The sequence below is a fragment of the Monodon monoceros genome, unplaced genomic scaffold (genome assembly GCF_005190385.1).
Source record: "Monodon monoceros isolate NGI ecotype Baffin Bay Population unplaced genomic scaffold, NGI_Narwhal_1 Super_Scaffold_5, whole genome shotgun sequence".
NCBI classification, from domain to species: Eukaryota; Metazoa; Chordata; class Mammalia; order Artiodactyla; family Monodontidae; genus Monodon; species Monodon monoceros.
In genome coordinates this window covers 110,371,183-110,394,181 of record NW_021703782.1, presented here as the reverse complement: position 1 = coordinate 110,394,181, position 22,999 = coordinate 110,371,183, and the positions used below count along the sequence as shown (strand labels likewise).

The following is a 22,999-nucleotide window of genomic DNA, read 5'->3' as shown; positions in this document are numbered from 1 at the left end:
CCCCCCCCCCCCCCCCCCCCCCCCCCGCTCTGCCACGCGGGCCATCTGGTTGACCTTGTTACAGTTCTGAAGAAGGCGTGGGTCTGCTGATGGGCTCTGTCCTTGCCCAGGACCGTGGGCTGGGCTTCAGCGCTCTGCAGCGAGGCAGCTTCAGCCGCAGGGCCTTGTCCTTACTCTGTCGGGTGTCCCCGTTGACACTCCTCGGGCTCGCTTCTTCGGCCTGGTTCTGAGAAGCACACTGACTTGGGTTGAGCCTTCCTGGCTGTGCATCCAGCTCCCTTGTCAGCCCCGGGCCCTCGCTCTCGGGGGAATTGCAGATTGCACACAGAAAGAACCAGGATGGATGGAAGGAGGGGGCTGAGATTTCCTCTCCCGTCCGTGGAGGCAGGGCGTGAAGGGCGTGTGTGTGGAGGATTCTGGAGCAGCCTTGTGCCCTCGGCAGGGCCAGCGCGGGTCTGGCTTTTAATGGCCTCAAATTGTTTCTGGCCTGTGTTGTAAGGAACCCTCCCTCCCACCAGCATACCAGGGTTTGGGTTTTCCTTTTAAATTTGAAGTCTTCTGATTTATTTCACTTTTTCTCTGATTTGCATGTCAACCAGGAAATGTCAAGAAGTGCAATTCTCGTCATGATTCCCTGCCTCTTGCCTTCCTTCCCCTCTTCTCTCTCTCCTCCCTCCCTCCAGAGGGCGCAAAATGAGACACACTCTGCCAGGCACAGCTCTAGGCACTGCGGAGGGTAAAAGACGCGTCTAAAACAGCGCCTGCCCAGAGGAAGCTCACATTCTAGAAAGTTCTAAGAAGGATTTATACCTAGATATATTGAGGTGTGGGAACTGAAAAAGATAGCAGTGAAGGCTCACAGTTGGAAGGACCAATCATGTTTGCATTTGGACTGAGCCTCGGAGGGGGTAGGTTTGACCATGTGGTGTTAGGGAAAGGCTGCAGGAACAGTTTGATCAAGGGGCAGCTGTGCAGCAAATGCACCACCATATCCAGCAGATGTTGCCAGGTCCCTGAGCTGGTTTGTTTGCAGAGAGCTGTGGCTGGGCACGGTTGGGGGCTTCCCGACTGCCTTGTCTCTGTCCTCTGTTCCAGCATCTACATTTCCCGAGGACTTCTCCATTCTAACCACTGTGAAAGCCAAGAAGGGCAGCCAGGCCTTCCTGGTCTCCATCTACAATGAGCAGGGCATCCAGCAGATCGGCCTGGAGATGGGCCGCTCTCCGGTCTTCCTCTATGAGGACCACACAGGGAAACCGGGGCCGGAGGACTACCCCCTCTTCAGAGGCATCAACCTGTCAGATGGCAAGTAAGTGGCACCACTCAGCAACCCACTCCTTCTCCTGCTGGAGGGTCGGGGCAGGTCACCTAAAGCCCCCGGCCGAACTGGGGACCTTATAGCAGAATGTGCTTTATATAGCAGGATGGTGCTGACACGCCCGCAGGTCGGAAAGAGCACTGGGCTTGGAGTCCTGGGAGCTGGGTCTTGGTCTGGGCGCACCCTCTGTGGCTCTGGGGAGGCCTTCTTCTCCCTGGGCCTCCACGTCCCCTTTGTAAAATGCACTGAGCTGTATCAAATGCTAGCCTCTTAGTGTCCGAAGGGACACGGGAGACTGTGTAGTTATACCCAACTTCTTCCAGAAAGGATTTAAGGCATCCTCAAGGATACAGACACAGATGTGAGAGTGAATGATTTTTTAAGAAAAGAAAAAGGAGTCAGGTCTTTCCAGAATTCTCTGTTGGATGCATCCCTAAACCCCGGTAGTTTGAAATTAATTGGCTGACACGTCTGAGGCCACGTGCTGTGATCCTTGAAGACCTCAGGCCATGATTTCTGCATTTCTAATTGAGTTTCACGTAGATCCATCAGTCCCACCATTTCCTGTCAGACTCGGTTTCTCGGGCAGCCTGCATTTGCTGTTGGGGGTTGAGATGGTACACAGGGAAGTACTGTCAGGTCTCCCCGCCCTTGACCCACTGACCAGCCCACTCCAGGGTTCAGGGCTGTGCTCCGGGCTGCACAGCTGGTCTCATCCCAGAGATGAGAGACCTGATTTTTGAGTCCAGTGGGTCTCACGTGGCACGCGGTGTGGACCTGTGCCCGCGGCTGTCTGCCCGCAGAGGCTCAGCTCTGAACTGCTCAGCCCCGTGACACGGCAGGAAAGAGATGTCCTCCTGGGTCCCCAGGGACTTGCGGTTGAGGCAGTCGTGTTGGTACTTCGTGACCCCAGCCCCCCTTCACCTGCCTGGCTGTCTGTTTCTTTGCAGGTGGCACAGAATTGCTCTCAGCATCCACAGGAAGAATGTCACCTTGATCCTGGACTGCAAGAAGAAGATGACTACATCCCTGGACCGCAGCAATCACCCCGTGATAGACGTTAACGGCATCATCGTGTTTGGCACCCGAATTCTGGATGAGGAGGTGTTTGAGGTAAGCAGGGGGCCGGGGGCCTGGGGCCAGCCGAGCCGACGCCGCGTTGCCTGGATCCTGGCGCTCTGCTGGGGGCGGCTGGGGAGGGAACGCCTACTGATGGTTCTGCTTCTGTTAACGGCAGGAGTGATGTCTGCCGGTGGAGACGGGCGGGCGTTCGAACGGGCCCTCGGGCTTTGCGCCGGTGGGGAGGATGAGGTTTGGGTCTCACCTACTGGGGCCACGTGCGTAACTATGAGAGGTTCGGGGGCGGGGGAGCTGGCCTCGGTGCAGGCCCGCGGGGCCGGACTCTCCACTGCCTCGTTTGCTGATTCCGGGCCTTGGGCAGGTTGCTCTGACGTTTCTGAGCCTCAGTCTCTCCATCTGTAAAGTGGGATCACGCATGCAGCTCCTTCCTATAACGTGGCAAGAATTACGTGGGGCTGAATGGTGTAAAGCACCACGGCCTCCTCATAGTAAGCGCTTGACGTGTGTCAGCCTTGATAGCAACCCAGCGTCGGGGCAGGTGGAAAGGTGGACAGAGCCCAGTTGGTCAGATGTGGCTGAGCAAGGAAACATCAGAACAGCCACGTCTCCGTGGAGGCGGGGGTTGGGGGGATGGATGAACCAGTGTGTGAAGGTGGGTCCGTGGATCCTGCCGAAGTTGGCAGCTGCTCTGCACAGCAGGAGTCCGGGACGGCCGCAGCCTGTGGACAGCAGGGTGGGCTGGGCGCCTGGATTCTGCAGGCACTGCCAAATTTTGCGAGTTATGGCGACGCACCCTCCGAGCATGACTCTGACCACAGTTGCCCAGAGACCCGGGATGAACTGCAGACGGCTGGGCTGTCCTCAGCCAGGCCTGAGCGGCTTTGGGGTCCTCCCGGGGAGCTACTGTCAAAGGCTTGGGGGTCGCCCCGACTGGGATTAAGTTTTTGCCGGTGTAGACCTCTTGCTGGTGGGAGGATCCAGGTAAAGCAGGTGGCTTTGGTGAGCTTCAGGACTTATTTGTAAAACGTGGGTACTGGTAGTGTTGCCTCGAGAGGTGCCGGGGGCTCACCTGGGCTCATCTGAGAAGCGCTGGGCTTGGGCACCTGCTCAGCGCCCGGGAGCCTGGGTCGCTGCCGCCACCCTTGCTCGAGGTCTGAATGCGGAGGTGGGTCCGTGTGCCGAGGCTGGGGTTTGAATTCATGTACCGCGTGGTAGCTTTTCTGCGCTGTTGCCACATCTTCCCGATTTCTAGTGCCTTTTGTGCGCCGATGGTGTGTCTTTTATTGTAACGACTCAGGAAGAAGCTTTATCTGTCTTTTAAAAAAATAAGGATCCTAAACCGAATCCTGCTTCCTTGATTTTCTGAGCCAGTTTTCCCATGAGCACAAGTCTGCTAAGACTCCAGTGCTGTAGGGAAAGCACTAGGGAAGTCAGGGCTGGGTTCAAGCCCCAGCTGCACTGTTTACATGCTGTGAGATCTTGGGTGAAAGCCTCGCCTCTCTGAAATGCTTGTGTGGGTGAGGTGTGTTTAAGGACCACCGAGGCATACGCGTGGCCCACGGCCAGCGTTCCGTAGCTGTTACCCACGTTTATGACTAGAGGAGGAAAACAATTTATAATTACCAAAAAGAAATGGAAGAGAAGAACAAATATCGTATATTAACGCATATACGGGGAATCTAGAAAAACGGTACAGATGAACCAGTTTGCAGGGCAGAAATAGAGACACAGATGTAGAGAACAAACATATGGACACCAAGGGGGGAACGTGGGGTGGAGGGTGGTGGTGGGATGGATTGGGAGATTGGGATTGACATGTATACTCTAATATGTAGAAAATAGATAACTTAGAAGAACCTGCTGTATAAAAATAAATAAAATAAAATTCAAATCAAAAAAAAAAAGAAGAAATGGATCTCAAATCGGATAACTCTGGTTTCCTCCTCTGTTTAGCCTCCCAGCAATCTGGGTAGGTCTTGCTGTGCGGCTGAGAGCATGCAGGCTTTTGGTGGAATCCGTAGCTCAAAAATACGTGCAGCGTTCTGGGGAGCCCTTCTTCCTGGTCGTGGCTTTCGATTTGAGGGAGAGTGTCCGCCAGGCACCAGAGATTCTTGTTGACCACAAGCTGTTTGCGTTCTGAAGGAGGTGATTCCGTAGCCTTGGACTTCCCCGGCTGTTGGATGTGTCCACATCTGAAAATGTGACCTGTCTTTCCTAATGAAGAGCAGCGAGCTAGAGGTGGTGATGCCCTCGGGGGCCCCAGAGCATCATTTTTTGTTTTTTTATTCAGAGAGCAAGGATAAAGTTGGGTGGGTTGGCCTCGTATCCCCAGCCCCCCTTTGTTTCGTGGCGAGTGAAACAGAATTTTTATAAATAAAAGTGATTTAACTCTTGACTTTCCAGAAGACTCCAGATAACGACACTTGCCATTATTCACCACTTTGGTTTCTGGAGAAGTGTCTTTAAAAGGAGGGGCCAGCACCATTGAAACCAATTCCCCGGCAGCCGCGTTCTTCCCCGGGAAGGATGACTTTCCCTCATTAAAAGCCAATTTGTCCCGAAGCTCTTGGAGGCTCTGGGGGAGCCGGAAGGATTCTGCGTACTTTGGTGGAGGGCCAAGTCGCTGCTGGTACACGCTGGGTTTTGTGATGTGTGCTGTTTCCAAACAGGGGTTTACTGAACTCTAGAGAGTCTGTTGGGACCACTGGGGTTTTTCCTGGGGTGTGCGTGGGCCAGGGAGGAAGTGGGGTACGTAGCAAGGTCCCCCAGGCCTTCATGCCCTTCATCTCCGGCTGATGGCCTGGAGCCCACACTGAACCTGTCCGAACCCAACGTCCTCATCCGTAAAATGGGCGCGACGGGGCCAGTGCTAGGGGTCGTGGCGTGGCCCGATGGAATCTCTGTAAAATTCCTGCACCTGTGAGGACCATAGCGAACCACACCGACCAGACCCCTGGCAGTCAGAGCGGGCGGCCCACCGTCAGCATCCACCTGCATTTACCTGTCAACCATGGCAGCGGCTGTGACCAAGGTCCGCTCCCTCTATGGTGGCACAGGGTCACGAGCTGTCCCTTATCTCACCGTGCGAGTTAGGTGCTGGACCTCCGCCTTAGAGATGAAGGCCCTGAGCCGTGCAGGGGGTGGAGCCGCCTGGGCTCACGGGGTCCCCCATTCCTGTGCCCAGAAACCCAAAGGGGAAGGGACTGGCTGTGGGTCGTGCTGCCCTGGCCAGGGTGCATGCTCCCGGCCAGAGCCCCCAGGCGGGGACTGTCCCTCAGGGTGCCGTGGTGTGCTGTGGAAGGGGCTCGAGCTGGCTCCCTGGTCACTGCTTTGCCGCCCACCTCGCTGACCTGGCCACGCCCCCGTCCTTGCCCGCCTGTTTCCAGGTGGAGCGTGTGCACTACAGGGCTGCCTGAGGACCTGCCTGCGGGGGGCGTCCGCAGTGATGTTCCTGGGGAGCTGCGTGTCCTGTGTCCTGTCCCTTCTCCTGGGGTGTACCCGTGCCCTGGGACCAGTGAGCAGCTGGGGGTCCCGGGGCTTCATCCCACCCCCCAAGGGCCCGCTGTCGGGGGAAGTGGAGGGTATCCTTCGGACCCCTGTGAAGTGGGGTCCTGCGGGCCTCCCTGTGCAGGAGAAAGTGTTGTTTTCACCCCGGGCTTAGAACAAGCTTTGTGTTTTCGGAAACAGACGAGACTGCCGGGACAGTGAGTGTGTCTGGCAGGAGGGGGAAGTGGCTATATTTCTTCAGTGGCAAACCTGGGTGGGAAGCCAGGCAGGGCCACCAACAGGGCCCTGTGACGACACGCCGCCTGTGTGCTCTGCCCTCCCCGCACCAGAGAGGTTGAGTAACCTACCGAAGGTCACCCAGCAAAACTGCAGCGCAGCGGGGTTGGTCTGTTGTTGCTGAGAGCCGATGGCCTGTCCTGATGTTGTGGCGGGTGTGACAGTCACGGCAGCCCCTGCATCTCTCTATCCACCTGACCAAGGAAACCAGGACCGTCCCCAGCCAGGGCGCATCCCTGGTGGTCCCGACGGTGCCGGTGGGTGCCTGGCCTTGCTCCAGGCAGCTCGGTTCCCATCGTCCTGCACAGGCCCCAGGGACACCGGAGTCCCCTGGCCTGTGGGGTCTGAAGCCCTGGACCCTTCCAGGAAGAGCCAGCGTGAGCTGCTAGCAGGGGCAGTGGCTGCCAGAGCTATAGTCTCCCCTGCGTGACTGGTGGCCTGCACAGCACCCTTCCCCGGGCCAGGCTCTCAAACGTGGGACTGAACTGGTGGGCCCTGCACCCGCTCTGGGCTCGCCTGCGGTCCTGGAGCCGGCCGGTGTTCCAGATGGAGGGGTCCGGAGGGTGGGACTGGGGGGCAAGCCAGAGCCTGGTGCTTGGCCAGGGGAGGGCATCTGCTCTGGGTTCTGCAGGGGAAGGGCCCTCCTCTTGGGTCCTCGAATGGAGGGGATCACGGAAGAGGAGACCTGCCCTGGGGGACGGGGAGCCGGTGAGTTCTGGGCCAGGAGCCAAGTCTGCTTTTAAGCTGTTGAATGCTTCAAGGGGCAGCAAGACCAAACAAACTGCAAACTGGAGCTTTTCTCCGCGGGATCCCCGGGTGCTGGCAGGGAGAGAATGGCATTACGTTCAAGTCACGGTCCTGCCATCTGTCTGCTCTCCTCGGCCGTTTGGAGAGACCCAGTGGTTTACTTAATCCCTGATTCCCTTTTTCCAAGGGCCTGTCTTTTCCACTGACATGGTCTTCCTTGGAATTTAGCTTTCCCGGGGCGGGAACGGGGCCACGGCGGGGGAGGTGCTTTCCCAGCGATCCACGGAGCCGGCCCGGGATGCCTCTCGAGCACAGACTCACCCTCCTTGATGTGAGGGGTGCCTGGCGTCAGGGTCTCGAAGGAGAGGGAGCAGTGAGTTGGTGTCAGAGGCCAAGGCTGTGACCTGTGACCCTTGACTCTGGGAACATCCCGTCACTGATCACTTGCCCAGAGCCCCCTGGGGTGCAGGACACTGGTTGGTCTAGAGGCCACAGAGCAGACAGGCGTGCACCTGGGCGACGAGGGGTGCGGTGATGGGCGAGCTGCAGGGCTGAGTAGCACGAGGCCTCCTGTGTCCTGTCCCACCCGGGGACGCTGCTGGAGAAAGCACTCGTCCTGCCGGTGGCGATGAGCCTGGTGCTGGCTGTGTCTGAGCGTGACCCTCATTTGCACTTTACTCCCTTTCTGTCTGCCTTCCCACGGCTTTGTCAGTTTGACCCCAGCGTCTCTCTGGAGAGGGGCTGCAGACACTTCCAGAGTGCGCTTTCCCCTTCCTTGGAAGGTGGTGCATTTGCAGGGCCAGTGGGGCCACTCTGGGTTCACTTTCGTGTCCATTCAGACACAGGTGGGTACGATGGGGATACGGCCAGAGGGCATCTGCGGGCAGCGAGCAGCTCTGCAGGCTTGTCTCGGGGTGTCTCTGCGCTTCCATCCCCACTAGTTGACAGTGTTCACGGGCCGGGTGCCCCTCCCTGGGTCCACGGGTCTTTTTCCAGTTGGCGTTGCTGGGTAGACCGGTGCTGGGCATAGGAGGAGCTGGGCTCTGGAGCCGGACCAGGTGGGAAGCACGGCTCCATCTGGAAAACGGGCCAGTGCGTTCAAGATTGATGCTGAGGTCGGCCTGCTGCGCACACAGCCCCCCATGTTCTCAGAGATCAAGACTCAGAGCGAACCATCAAAGACCCCTAACGCATGCTCTGCTCTGGCACGCAGAGCCGCCGTGGAGGGCCCAGTGTCTGCACGGCAGCTCTCACAGTCGAGGCCGTGCACTCGGACCTTAGTCGGTGGTGTGGAAGCTCCCAGGGCTAAGTCTTGGGTCCAAGTCCCCGAGGGGGCAGCTCAGACCCAGGCTTTCCTACTGCAAACCGCACGTCCTGGGCAGGGCCTGGCTGAGGACCTTGTCCACCCCGGTCCCAGCCCTCTCCTTCGCGTCCATCTGTGCATCGCCCGGGATCACTGCCCTGCTGCGTCAGGCCACGTGAGGCAGCAGCCCTGCGCCCAGCGAGGCAGACCCCAGGGAAGCAGAGGGGCGTGAGTGAGTCAAGGTCAGAGGCCCCTCTGCTTCAGCTCTGCCCACTTCACAGGGACCTTCCCCGATTCCTGGCAAGAACAGAGATGTTGCAGTCTCCGTGTGTTTCCTGGGACCCCAGAAACACACGTCTCCACTTTGGTCTCTTGAAAAGACAGGAGTTTATTACTTCCTGGTTCTGGAAGCTGGAACTCTGCAGCCTGAAATGGGTGGGGCAGAGTTCCCAGCAGGGGCTCCAGGGGAGGGTCCTTCCCCCCTCTTCCGGCTTGGAGGGCAGTGGGAGTGGCCAGGCCCAGCAGCAGGTGGAATAATCTGGAGGGGTGCTGCCTCAAGTGGCCTGGCAGGGCAGGGAGGTGCTCCTGGGGAAGCACAAGCCCAGGTGTCCCTGGCTGTGGCCGCATCACTCCCGTCCCTGCTCTGTGCTCACCTGGCCTCTCCTCTCCTCCCTGCGTCTCTGTTCTGTCTGCCTCTTGTAAGGACACAAGTCATTGGGTTCGGGGTCTGTCTTAATCCAGGCTGATTCTCTTCTTGAGACCCATCACTTACCTACACCTGTGAAGACCCTGTTTGCCAGTAAGGCCACATTCCCAGGTTCCAGGGGTGAGGATTTGGCCCTGGGGTGGGGGTCCCTATCCAGCCCACGGCCCAGGCCAGCGTGGGGAGGGGCTGCTCCCCAGTAATGCCTGCGGGGCGCGTGTGGGGAATTAAAAGCGGGTCTCTGGGCGTGCATATTTGCTTGTTTTCAAATCGAGGTTTGTCTCGGGCTGCTGAGTTGTGTCTGCCCAAGGAGGCTGGGGGGTAAGCTCTTGCCGGCTGGAGGGGCTAGGGGGCCAGCCCTGTGCACGGCTCCCGGCTTGAATGGGCGGCTGACTGACCAGTGAGGGCAGTGGGCAGGGAGTTTGAAGTGCGTTTTTGTCTCCAGTTCGGGTGCAGGAGAGGCTGGGCTGTGGGCAAGCCGGGGCCAGGACTCCTCCTGGGGCAGGTGGCCGGCAGCCTGTGGGCTGGGGAGGGTGTGACCACTTAGCAGAGGCTGGTGGGAGCAGGGTGACAGTGAAGGAGTCGCATGATCTCACGTTCAGGTCTCCGCCAAGGGCTTTCGCCTGGAATCGCTCCTCGGGTGGGCAGTGATTTTCAGGGGGTGGGGTGCTCTCCTGGGTCGTGCCGGGTGTTCGTGATCTGTGTTGAGCCCAGCAGTGGGTGGGGGACCTCTCTACCTGGGCCCGGCAAGGAGGGGTCCAGGGAGACCCCAGAGCATCAGGCAGGCCCTGCTTGGCCCATGTGCTTCGGGACCTGGCTCCTTCTGCTGCCTGGCCCGAGAGGGCTGCAGGTTTGTTCCATGGAAACTGAGCAACAGGCCCACGTCCCAACCCGACAGGCTGACGCAGTGCTGGAGGCCGGCCCTGTGGCGTCACGCAGCTTATAGTGGACTCTCTGATCTGTGGCTCCCCAGGGAGGGTGGTGCCCGGTGACCCGCGGGCCGCAGCGGCTCTAGAGGAGGACACTGGGGACGGACTGGGTCGTGTCGGAGGAGGGTCAGGCCGTTGCTGCTGAAGCTCGTGGATGCTGAGTCCCACGGTCCCGCCGGCAGTGGCAGTGGGTGGGATGGGGAGGTGAGGGTAGTGGCCGAGGGGAGCCCACCCACTCGAGCCAGGGAGCTGCCGTTGTGGACGGCTGGAGGGTGAGGGGGTCCTGCCGGTGCATGGCCTCCTTCTTTACTGCAGCCAGCCGCTGAGGGCAGCCCTGGCCTCACTTACCGTCCGCAGGGCCTTGGGCAATCCCGGGACTCAGCCTGCTCACCCTGAAGGTGGGACTGCCGTGCTTGCGGTGACGATGGACGGCCACAGTGCCTGACAAAGTCCTCAGCCCGCCAGCCGGCACTGGGCGTCCCGCTGCTGTCGGTGATGCTGGTGGAGGGCCCCTGGCGGGCGGGGGGGACACAGGCGTCGCATGACTTCTCGGGGAGGGAGTTTTCTTCTTAAGATGGTTCTCGTGATAATATGGATTGTCGTTGCTGTTGTTAGCGCGCTGTGCTATAGGCGGGCGGATTCTGATATGGGAGGGGGGCCTGACGGTCCGCAGGCTCAGCTGGCAGGGAGAGCAGCGGGGATTCGATCCTCACCTGCAAACCTTGGGCGTGGGCCATAGCTGGGCGGCTCTGGGGGTGCAGTGAGACCCTCCTGAGGGGCAGAGGGGAAGGCGCGGAGGGGCTGGCCCCCAGCGCCGTGCCTCCAGGCCTGGAACCCTCGTGACTCCTTCCACCGCCTCCAGGAAAAGAGCCTCCGAGATGGGGGTCAGCGCACGAGGTTGCTGGGTGCCCCCTTCTCGAGGGTGCTCTGGGGTTGGAGGGGGCCGGTGGCGGGGGGACCCGATAACAGTCGTGCAGAGCATTCGTCAGAGGTCTTTGATGGTCTTGATCTCCGAGGACACGGAAAATCCATCTCAGCTCGTTTCTGACTGTGCCCCCGTGGATTTTCCCGGAAGCGCTCAGCTCCGGGAAGCTCAGGTGCGCGTGCGGGCTGTGTTCTTCAGTCTCCTCCACCTGTTGAGTCTTCACAGAGCCCAGGGGATGTGCATTGTGTTGGCTCCGTAGCACCCGTGGGGAACCTGGAGCCCAGAGACGTAAAGCCACCTGCTCAAGGTCACACAGCAGGGAGTTGCAGGGCTGGATTTGGGGCCCAGGTCTGGAGCATTCCCTGGATCAGATGGGGGCTGCTGGGTCCCCAGTGTCAGACTTCTGTCCCTGTCCCTTTGGGGGTCTCACCCTCCAGCCTGATGGAGCCCCTGTTTGCTCACTCCCCTCTCGGGGGTGACCCTCCAGCCGGCCCCTGGTTCTCAGTCCTTCCTGAGCTCCAAGGACTATGCGTGTCTCCACTCAAAGTGAGCCCCCTCCCCCCCCAGGCCTGGCCCTGCTCACTTTCAACCCGGAATCGCCGTTTTCTCTAGTCTGAGCTGCATTTTCCAGGCCCCTCCAGGCGAAGTCTATCCAGCTGCGGCCGGTCCAGAGTCTGTCCGCAAGCAGGCCTTTCCAAAAGGTCCAAGGAGTGGCCAGGCGGCAGCCGGGACTTGAGGGCACTGCAGTGACTCTTGACCCTCGTGGAGGCCTGGAATTCTGCAAATCGATTAATATAAATAATTCTACAAGTTAATTCCCCTGAGCATGCACCACCTTCTCCAGAGCCCAGCCCCACTGCTTGCAGTTAATGCTCCCGGGAGGCTGTGTTTGAGGCTACTTCTCAGGGATTGGGTCGTGTAGATTGTCCCCATGAGTCAGCCACGCGGTGTCACCCCATCCTTCCCACGTCCAGCAGCGTGTGTTTGCAGTCGAGGTTGCCGGGTCTGGGGCAGAGCCTGGGACCTTGGCCGGCGTTGTGCCGCATGGCCTCAGTCTTGAAGTGAGGCTGGATTATGGCACAGAGTCTGCTCAGAACGGGGGTGCTGGCCTGGAGCGTGTGGGGCAGCCCGGGCCTCTAAAATCAACCCCTCCCCACCACTCCCCTGCCTGGCCCCCTGCGGGGAAGCGTGTGTTCTGCATTCAGTGAGTCCTTCTCACGGCTGTGGACCTGCAGAAACACCTGCGCGGGGTCTGTCACAGACAATGCCAAGCTTCTCTCGTTGGTTGACAGAATAAGATGCCGCAGAAAGGTCTTTCAGGTTGGGACCGTGTTCCAGAGCCAAGGAAGTGAAATTCAGTGAAGGTGACTGTGAATTTCTGCACTTGGGTTCAAAACAAGCAGCTGGCAGGTGCGGGATGGGGAGATGCTGGTGTAGGACACTCCCGTGGAGGAGGTGCAGGGGTCTGTGCGTGGCAAGCCCATGGGTGTGATGCAGTGTCACAGTGATACGTCCGGAGCAGAGGGTGGGATGATCGAGGGGCTGGACGTGCGTGGCAGAGACTGAACTGAGACCTGAGGTCCGCACCTAGAGTGGGGCGGCAGGATGGAGACGGAGCTGGTGCCTGAGGTAGAGCGTCTCGTCCAGGGGTGTGGGGTGAGGCAGTGGCAAAGTGAGGACCACGGAACAGGGCGTTCACACGTATGGACCTGCAGCACCAACCTCCTCCACCAGGGCCCAGCTCTGAGGCCACTGCCTCAGGATGCCTTCCTTGACCTTGCCAGGCAGAGGAGGTCACCTGGGCGCCTCCTGAGGAATCAGTGAGAGCTTGAGATTTGCGGTCAAGGGCACTGATCTATTTGTCTTGGTGTCGATAAGCGTATCATAGGGGTGCTAAAAATGCTGGTTGAAAGGGTGAAAGAATGAATAATCAGAGCTGACTGCCTCCAGAGGGAGAGGGTAGTGAGCCTTTGTCAGGGATCCAGGGCTGATGGTCATGGTGGTCGTGGTGGTGGTGATGGTGATGGTAATGATGGTGGTGGAGGTGGTGTTGGTGGTGGTGATGACGGCAATGGTCGTGGTGCTGAAGGTAGTGATGTTAACGATGGGGATGGGAGTGGGAATGGGAATGGTGGTGATGGTGGTGATGGTGATGGTGGCGGTGATGGTAGAAATGGTGGTGGTGATGGCAGGGATGGCAGTTTCCGCTTTGTCTAGGCCTCACCGGGTGCCAGGCCCACCGAGCATGCTGCGTGTACCATCACGCTTAGTCCTTAGTGACGTAGATCTTGTTATCTCCTTTGCAAATGCACACTCAGAGGCCTGGGAAGATTCAGTGATGCGCTTAAGGCCCCACAGCCTGCAAGGGGCGGAATCCTGCACCCAGGCCACCTGTGGTCACTGCCTCACCCCTTCCTGCGGTGGTGCCCAGAGTCGTGCTCCTTCCTCTGTGGAGCTTATCACGACAGATGTGTCCCTGTGCTGCGTGGTCAGTCCAGTGCCTACAGGCTTGCTGCTCCGAAAGTCTGGGGTGGGGGAAGGACGGGACAGCTTCATTCACGTGCTGCCTAGGCTGGACTGCTCACCTAAATGTCTGGAGTGAGATATCTAGGGCCGCGTAGCCAACGGGGAAAGGATGTGAGACCCATGCCCCTTATAGAGTCCGGTGGGCCCGTGAGTCAGCCTGGTCCCTGCCGCTGGCTCTGCTGCCCTGTCCCTTGGTCTGGGGATGAAGTGTCCACTCTCTGAGTTCACTAAGGTGACCCTTTAGTCACTGTGGCTAGTTTCAGGTCTGATGGGGCTGGGACTTGACCATCCCCCCACCATCCCTGCCCCTGGCCCCTTCGTGGAGACTCAGGTGTGGTGCACACCGCCTGCACCGGTGCAGGTGTGAGGAGACACCAGGGGTGGGTGGCGCAGGTGAGAATTGGGCTGGGACCAGTGGTGGCCACATAGTGGGGGGAAGGCCACAGACATGGACCATGGAGGCGGGACCTGGGGGGCAGCAGGAAGTGGCTTCCAACCGCGTGGAGATCTTTCTTTAGCGCTCACTCACTCACTCACTCACCAGAATGGTGCTTGACTCTTTCTCATGCTGTGGGTGCTGTGAAAATCATAGAAAAAGTGACTTAGACCACCCTGGCTTGGGTCCTTCCCTTTCCATTGTGTGACCTTTTTTTTGTGGTACGCAGGCCTCTCACTGTTGTGGCCTCTCCCGTTGCGGAGCACAGGCTCCGGACGCGCAGGCTCAGCGGCCATGGCTCACGGGCCCAGCCGCTCCGCGGCATGTGGGATCTTCCCGGACCGGGGCACGAACCCGTGTCCCCTGCATCGGCAGGTGGACTCTCAACCACCGCGCCACCAGGGAAGCCCCATTGTGTGACTTTTGATGAAAAATGTCACAACAAGATGTAAAGTGTGACCTGTTTGGGCCGTGAGAGCTTGAACAGCAAGGGGGACTCGGGAGGGCTTTCATGTGCAAAGTCTCCTGGGACATCAAGAAGGTGGCTCATAGAAGCTCCCTGCCCTGTGTCCACCAGGCTGGTCCCAGCGTCAGACCCACCAGGCTCCCCCGGGGAAGGAAAGCTTTGCAGGGTGGACAAGTGACCATGTGTGCCTGCGTGTCCCTGGTGCTCTGTGCACACGTGTGCCTGCTCTGTGTCACTTGCTGGCAAGTGGATCAGACTGGACTGTCCTCACCGGGGGCAGATTTGTCACCAGACCCCTGGCAGCCGAAGGTCGATGCTTCCTTCTTGTTTTTGCTCCGTAGACTGTGCGCTCCTCCCCCAGCCTGGGACAAGAAGTATCCGTCCGTCCGTCCTCTCAAAAGACCGCGTGTCTCCATTTACGAGGGTGAAGCGCTCTGTCTGCACAATGCACGGGAAGAGCCAAGTGCGCAGCGGGAGCCCCTCGGGGCCGGCTCGGGTTGGACAGGGAGGGGCCCGTGGTGCGGGGCAGTCCCTGCAGGGCTGGCTTCCCCGGGGGACCCATGGCTGTTTGTTGGAAGGAGGGATGCAAGATTAAATAGCACTGGAGAGAGGAAATGAAAAGCCGGGCACGTCATTGGAGAGAGCAGCGGCACAGACGCTCCAGGCCGGGAAGCAGGGGCGAGGGCCTCCCTCATCTGGGCAAAGATGTTTTCCGAGTCCACAGCCCTCAGGGTTGCAAAGCTCTCCAACGAAAACTTTGCAATTTCCTCAGCAGGAGCGCAGCTTGGATAAAATCTCATTATTGGAAAAGGCAGAACTGATTCCCTCAGCAAAATGCCCGGCTCAGCCAAGGACACCTGTGTCCTGTGTGTCTCGGTGGCTGGGGCCTTGCGGGCCGCCCGGCCTGTCCTCTGCAGGAAGATGGACAGCCACTGGCCACCCCGGGCGTCAGAGCTGTGTGGGGAGTGGAATGGCCGTGGTGACCGCCGGGCTGGTGCAGAAGCTTCTGGGGGGTCTGTAGAGCTTTACTGACCTGGTAGGAGCAGAAATAAGGCACGTGAATCGAGAACGCCCTGGGCATCATCGGAGCGAGGGATGCAGTGAAAGCAGTGCACCTGCTTCTCTGGGCAGGTGACGTGGGCCACCGCAGGGCAGGCTGTGCGGGGGCGCCGAGTCTGGGGCTCGGCGTTTAGAGGTAACCTGAGCGATTACAGGGCGTGGCCTGCATTGGAGATGTGGAGTCTGGTGTCAGGAGCACCCACGAGGCGGGTGGGGCGGGTGGGGCAGGGACCTGCCCCACAGAGGGCTGCCTGGGCAAGGTGATGGTGTCGTTTATGGGAGCTGGAAGCTCAGGTTGACGTGTGTGCGGGACGTAGCACTCGGCTCCAGGGAGCCCCCATTCCGTGCCCTTGCGAGAGTGACCACCCCCTGAGCCTAGTGGGTGCATCTGTGACATGGGGATGAGAGGGAGGAAATGAGGTCCAGCTCCCTCTTGGAGGAGCCGGGGGGCGGTGGGCTGGAATGGGGAAAGGCAGAGGCTTGTGGCGGGCAGTGGGCGCCTGGAAAGACATCCCGTCGGGTGGCAGGTGGGGCGGGGTGGGCGTGTGCAGCCCTGGGCCCTGGGCTGCTGCTGAAGGAGGAGACGGAGCCCCAGCCGCCTGGTGCCCACCCCCCCCCCCCCCCCCCGGCGCCCTCCGTAGGTCTGCTGCCCGCTCTGGGCTGGGCTGTATGTGACTCGTGGGTCCTGTTGTCCGTGGGAGCCAGGAGGCCCGCCGTCAGGGGCTGGAGCGGGGCACGTGCCCCTGCGGGTCGCAGCGAGAAATGCTGCTGTCAGGGGGGTTGTAGGCTGTGGGAGGGGCAGGGTGGGTGGCAGTCGGTCAGCAGCTCCCCATGCAGGGTGCACACCCACTGCTCCAGGCTCTGCGGGGCTCAGAGGGCAAGGCTCCGGGCAGGGTGGGGCGAAAGCGGGGGGAGAAGTGCGCCTGGGCCGGCAACCGTGCAGGGGGGTCACGGCCTCACCCGTATCACGGTGGGGATTTCGGGGAGCAGAGATAGCACAGTGGGGACCCTCGGTGAGCGCTCGCTGCATCAAGCATGAGGGGACCAAGGCCCTGGTCAAGTGTAAGACAGCACGGAGGCTGCAGGGTGAGGAGATACACAGTGGGACCTTCCTGGTTCTGGAAAGTTCTTCCACCCCACAGCCTCCGTTTCCGCATCTGTAAAGTGGCGGTTGCAGTGAGGCTCAGGAGAGATTTGTGGGGGGCACCCAGCAGTGGCCAGGCACACTTTGGACCCCCGTCACGGCGTCACAGTTCCCCGGACTCGGAGCCCTTGGGGCTGATCTGCTGTTGAGGCTGGCGGGACCCACCCCCGCTAACCTCAGATTCCATCTGTAAAATGAGACGGTTTTACTATATCAAGGATTTTGACTTTCTAAGGAAACCCATAAACCCTTTCCTAACTAACATTCCTCTGGGGCAGCCTGATGTGTAAAACCTGCTAGGACCCCAGGCCCCTCCATGGAACCCTTTTTGAGAAGCCCTGGCTAGGCCAAGTTCCAGGTCCCCACGTCCCGAGGGACCTGCGAGGGGCAGGGAGGCGGGAGGCAGGACGTCCCGGGAGGTCAGCGAGGGCTGGCTCGGCGAGTGGGGACCATCCCGCTGGTGCTCCCTGGGCTCCGAGGGGCTGCAGCTGGGCTCCGGCATCTCCCACCGGCAGCCGCTGTGAAGGCTGCACCAGGGCAGGGGCTCCGTGATGGGCCTCCGGGTCTGGAGTTTGGAGCTTGGTTTCGCATCCCACGAGGCATCGTGAAAATGCTCTCAAGACACAGTCATAAAGCTGTGATCACTCGTTGCATGTTTGAAGGGCAACATGCACCCCTTAGGGCAGCCGGGGGGCACGACGTCTCCAAGTCGTCGGGTGGTGCTGCCGGAAGCCCTGTGTTGAGAAGGATTCTGAGTTGCCTCTGGTCTCAATGAGACAAAGCACAGCGGGAGACGGGGTCTCTGGGAGGGGCACGCGAGGTGTTCCATGTCCCCAACCTGAAGCGCAGACTCGAATAATTCCAGTTCTGGCTCCCAGCCTCTCTCGATGGCAGGCTCTATTTTGATTTTCCAAACTTCCGGCAGAGCCCTCCTCCTGGACCACCCGAGGGTGGAGGAGGGCAGGGGAGCCCCAGATTTCCTTTGGCTAAATGGGGAGCCCAGGGGCTGCGTCCTGTGTGGGGTCGCCGGCCACCAGGACAGTCGCCCACATGCCCCCTTGCTGCAGAGAGAAATTGGTTGGCTCTGATGGGGTGCTGCAGAAGGGGCAGAGGAGTTCCTGAGGCCTCACGGGGCACGGAAGGAGGGGTACTCTCGGGGTGTGGAGTGGTGGCTGCCTTTGACCCAAATGTAAGATCAGAGCTTGTCTGAAGACTTAAGGGGCTGCTCTAGGGCCTGGCTGCCCCTCACAATGACCAGAGCCTTAAGGATCCCAAATCCCAGGCCCTGCCCCCGAGCCCTTTAGGCCAGAGTGTCTGAGGGGCCCAGGTTCCTCGGGAGCCCCCGCTGGGTGTGGGGCAGGGGGAGACAGGACTTCTCTCTGCCCTGGATGCCTCAGGGTATTTATGAGGTGTTAAGGTCATGGCTTTCAGGGCGTGCTTGAGTGTGGTGCCCCCAGGACACCTCATCCAGGGCCGCCCAGCGTCCCCGTGGCACCCCAAGGGCTGCCTGTGCCCCCAGTACCCCGTCAGTGCTTTGGGGTCCAGGAACCATCCTGCCTCTGGTCAGAACCATTGACCAACCGCCCTGGGTGAGAGCAATCAGAACCCCCGAGGGAGGCCGAGGTCCTCCCTAGCTTCGTGCAGACCTGGTTTCCCGTGAGACCAGGGAGGTGTCTCCTTGGCTTGTGCAAGGTGGGTTTGGCAGCTGTTCCCTGAGCCCCAGCTTTGCCTCCCAGCCCTCAGTGGGGTCTGCTGCTGGGGGCTGGGGGCAGCGTCCTGAAGACCCCCTCCCCACCCTGCCCTGCCCTCGGGAGGTGGCGCCACTGGGTGGTTTAGGAGCAGGGGAGCCACCTGCTCCGTCTGGGAGCCTAGAGGCAGAGCCAGTGCCACATCTGTCACCCCAGGGTCCTGCCCCAAAGCTCCTGGCCCTGATGGGGTGCCCGGGGATGTGAGCCCCTTCCCTGTGTGCAGGAAGAGGTAGGGGGAGGGCTGGAGGGAGCTCTGGATGAGGATCCGGGTGCAGAGCTTCTGGGGGGCTTCGCAGCCATGCCTCGGTTTCCCCTTCTCCATAGTGGGTGGGGGACAGTAGACCCCTGCCCTCTGAGGGACACGCCCACAGAACAAACAGGCATTTTTTTTGGTGTGAAAACCCACTTGAGGATTTGGCGGGAAGAATGATTTTCAACATGTACAGGCATTTGCAGGGGAGGGTGGGTGCTGGAGATGAAGGGGGCTTTCTGCCGGCAGGGCCCTCGACCGATCACGCGGTCACTGCTGCCGTCTGGGGCATGGGTGGGCAGGCGGGGAAGCAGGCCTGGTCGAGGGCCGGGTCGGCAGGCACATTCCGGAGCCTGGGCTGAGTGGTGGGAAGCACCTCCGCTCCGGCTGGGCCTGTTTGTGGGAGTGGATGCCGCGCCCTTGGCTTTGCTCATCGCCCTGTGCGGGGCCTGCGAGGCCTGGCGCTGGGCCGGACACCTTGTGATACAGGGACACAGAGATGCACCGGCCGCGTCCGCCACCCGGGGGCCTGGGCTTTCCGGGGAGGCAGGCCCTCCGCGGGCCACTGTGATGAGTGCGCTGGCTGCTCCTTCGAGGGCCGCACCCCCTGCCCGGGGTCACAGCTGCCCCCCAAATGCCCCGAGCCTGTTTTTTTTTCCGGTAACTGCATTTGGAGAGCGTATATTCAGATGTCAAGCTGCCAGTCCGTAGGGAGAAATAACTTTATTTGAATTGGATGAAATTTGAACTAGAAGTCATGTTGTTCAATAAAAATGTGTGGTTTTGATTCACTGTGCCTGTCGTATGGTTCCTGTGTGCTGGAGAGTTTAAAACGTGGGCCGGGAGCCTCTGACATCCAAAGGGAGGGAGAAGGGGTGGCTGAGCGAGGGGGTGGGCCCTGGGCGGGGGATGCTGAGGTGCGGGCGGGGGGCGCCCCTCTCCTGCTCTGCCCTCGTGACAGCCCCACTTGCCGTCACGGGCCCAGGGCTGTGGTAGCACAGGCTGCTCACCCTGCACGCCCACTCCTCCCACTGGCAGGAAGGCAGAGGGGCTGCAGACTGAGCCCCGGGGGCCTGCGGCCAGGCTGTGGTCGGTGACACTGACGGTGAGCGTCCGTCTGTGTTCCGGAGACAGTGCTGGATGTCGGGGTGGGGGGGGGCCACGCTCCACCCCTCCGAGCCCCCTGCGTGGAGACGGGCTGCCGGGGGGTAGTTCCGAGTCTTCGCTCGTCAGGGGGCAGTTTCAAACCCGGGTTGGGAGGCCGCGTATTTGGAACTGCGCCTCAGGGATCGGGTAGGAATGGGCCTTTGCTGGACTCCAGGACTGTCACCCCGTCTCTAGGTCAGGTTACCCATAGAGCCTTTGGGAAGCCACGGAGGGCGAGGGTCCTGTCCCCAGAGCTGTGCACACGGCCGGCACCTTGCTTCACAGATCCCAGAGGCCATCCGTGGACCCACGCTTAGTGACTTTGGGTGACACATCACCCCAGCCCTGCCATGGTCCAGCGATGAGAGGCCACATCTGGCCCCTGCCTGGGGGCCCGCCTCTCTCTCTTCCTGGGGTCTGGCACAGAGAAGGGCCTCACACACCTTCTCCAAATGACTGGCAGGGAGGGTGCGGCTTCCATGCCTGGGCCTGTGGCTCTGACATGTGCAGATGGGCACCGCGTTCTTGCTCCGCCCGTGGCCCCGCCCTTCAGGAGTGCTGCGAGCCTTTTGTTGGATCCTGGCAGAGCAGAGGCTCAGTAGCAGGGGCAGACTCAGGCTTCTGGCCAGGAGGGGGCAGTGGGACTGGTGCAGGAATCGATGCAAATCTAATGAACACACAGTCTGGGTGTGATGGGGTCTGATCCGTGGGGCACAGGGCAAGCCCAAGGTGTTAGGAAGGGTGTGGGTACCCCTAGGCAGTGGTCCTGGGCCGTGCGTGCATCCACCATGTGTGATGCAGTAGCTTGCACTTAGTAGGTGCTCAGTAATGACTGTTGAATGAATGGATGGGTGGACGGAGAGAAGGATGGATGGTCCATGCATGGATGGGTGGGTGGGTGAGTGGATGGACGGTGGTCGGATGGTGGATGATGGACAGATGGGTTGGTTAGTGGATGAGGAACAGCTGGGCTCTTTGCCTGCAGTAAACATGCTCACGTTTTCTCCCTCCCCGGGTGCTGAGACCCGTTTCCTGCTGAGTCCCTCTTCTTGGCCTTGTGGCCCCCACCACTGGCTCCTCCATGTGTGCTCTCTTTGCCCCCTTTTCAGAAATACTGTCCAGGATACACCGGTCTTCTCGTTGTCATTTTCACGTATATGCCACCAGGTTCCCATGCTTCATCCCCCTGGGACCTTCGCAGCCTCTTAACTCCTTCAAACCCCGCCCCCCCAGGACCTTTCCTGAGCACCCCTTCCATGGATCATAAGTCTTTAACACTACTTGCTGAGCACTGTCACTACACAAGGAGTTCTGCCTGGAGGACTTGTAGCCTCCACAGCTCGGTGAGCTGGATATTACTATCTTACGCCCATTTTCCGCAGAGAGAAAGAGCCGGGCTCAGAGAGGTGAATGGACTCACTACGGGCCACACAGCCGGAAGGTGGTCGTACAGAGCAGCTCCTCCCCCACGCGCCCCGGGTGTTGGGATTCCCTCTGCCCTTGGCAGCTGGCTCTTGGGGCAGGTTGTCCCCAGTGTGTCCAGGGCTCAGGCTGTCCATCCATCCAAGCGCAGCACCAGAGGAGAGGAGCCCACAACCCGATGACCAGCGTGTGCACACAGAGCCCCGCCCAGCACCCCGGCACCAGGGCCCGAGGGATGCGGACTGACCCGCCAGGGTCAGGAGCGCATAGCAGGAGGCCACCCCGGAGCCTCCAGGGGCTGCAAGGCAGAACGTAAGGCTCTTCCTGGAAGAGGGAAGCTGGCCTCAGGCCCCAGGCCCCAGGCCCAGAGAGGGGCGTCTGCCTGATGGAGCAGAGGTGCGGGATAATCCGTGAGAATGTGCATCCCTCTGGGTGCAGCCCTGCCACCTGGACCCCACGACCCCCCAGTGATGGCTTCACAGTGGCCTCGGGGCCCGTCCTTTACTGTTACTCATGAAGTCTGGAAAAGGAACGCGCTCGGCCGGCAGCAGCGCTCCGAGCTCAAGGAGCCCAACTCCCGGCATAGCCCCAGTTACCCCGCGTGGGGCGCCATCTCCGACGACAGAGTCCAGCGTCCTGTGTTCTTCCACGTTCTTTTTCCTCCCTGAGAGCTCATCAGGTCCTGTAGGATGGGGACCCGCCTGCCGTGTGACCATGACACTGGGCAGGTGGCCTCTCAGGTGCAGAATGGGGATTAAAAGGCATCATTTATAGGGTACCTGCGGGCACAAAGTGGGCGATGCCGTGTAGCTTCTCTGTCCAGTGCCGGATCTCCAGTAAACACCGTCTACGCATGAGTCATTAATGAGGTGATTACTGTACCAGTCAGTTTACAGGCATCTGACTGGGGCCAAAGCCCTTCTGCCAGGGGGACAGCGGATGTCTGATAAAGGTTATGAGACCTGCTTCTTCCTCGTAGCAGCCCTGTCGTTTTTCCATTTTCTGCACAGCATCATGGGAGCAAAGTGGAATAAAATGTTGGTATGCTTCCCCGAGCTGACATAGTGGCACTGTCCATCGTCAGAAGGACGCCTCAAAAAGACCAGAGAGCCCAGTGGTTGTGGGTTCATCCACGTGTGGCAAGTGTCAGTACTTCAGTCCCTTTTATGGCTGAATAATATTCTCTCATATGGATGGACCACACCTCGTCTCTCCATTCACGCATCTGTATGCACTAGGGCAGTTCCCACTCTTGGCTGTTGTGAACAGGGCTGCAGTGAACGTGGGTGTGCATGGGCTTGAGTCCCTGTTTGCAGTTCTCCCTTGGGTGAACTGATTTGGGTGAGTTGTTCATGTACCTGTGTTAGCTCTCAGCGTTGGGATTGATGGGTCATAGGGTATTTTGCCTATTTTAAAATAAGCCCCACCTCCCACCCCTGTGGTAGGGGGTGATAGGAAAGGAGACGCGGTACTTCCAAGCCCTCAGAGTTTAGGGCTGAGGCTAAATGTATCACTCACAGGAGACAAAAGCTCTGAGCACTGGGTTGGCACCTGACAGGTGCTCATCAGGTGTCTGAATGGATGGATGGATGGCTGGGTGGAAGGATGGGTGGGTGTTCGGTTGGATGGATGTGTGGGTGGGTGGATGGATGGATGGGTGGGTGGGTGGATGGGCGGGTGGATGGATGGTGGATGGATGGATGTGTGGGTGGAGGGACAGGTGATGGAGGGCTGTATGGATGGATAGATGGGTGGGTGGATGGATGCGTGGATGGATGGATGGATGGGTGGGGGATGGGTGGATGGATGTGTGGGTCGGTGGATAGGTGCATGGATGGGTGGATGGATGGATGGATGGATGGGTGGGTGGGTGGGTGGATGGGTGCATGGATGGGTAGATGGATGGGTGGGTGGATGGATGGATGGGTGGATGGATGGATGTGTGGGTGGAGGGACAGGTGATGGAAGGCTGGCTGGCTGGCAGGTTGGATGGGTGCATGGATGGGTGGGGGAT

General features: G+C 60.0%; 1 protein-coding gene across 8 annotated transcripts in view; it reads left to right on the top strand.

The window, feature by feature from the left end:
• COL5A1 (collagen type V alpha 1 chain) overlaps positions 1-22,999 on the top strand; it is a 164,799-nt gene that overhangs the window by 45,511 nt on the left and 96,289 nt on the right. For all 8 annotated transcript variants that reach the window (XR_003790719.1, XM_029202064.1, XM_029202063.1 and 5 more), the window contains exons 3-4: positions 1,096-1,309; positions 2,269-2,431. Coding sequence is in view for 7 of the 8 variants with exons in the window: in XM_029202064.1 (XP_029057897.1) it covers positions 1,096-1,309; positions 2,269-2,431 (377 nt within the window). In the remaining variant the exon portion in view is untranslated. The remainder of the gene's footprint in view (positions 1-1,095; positions 1,310-2,268; positions 2,432-22,999) is intronic.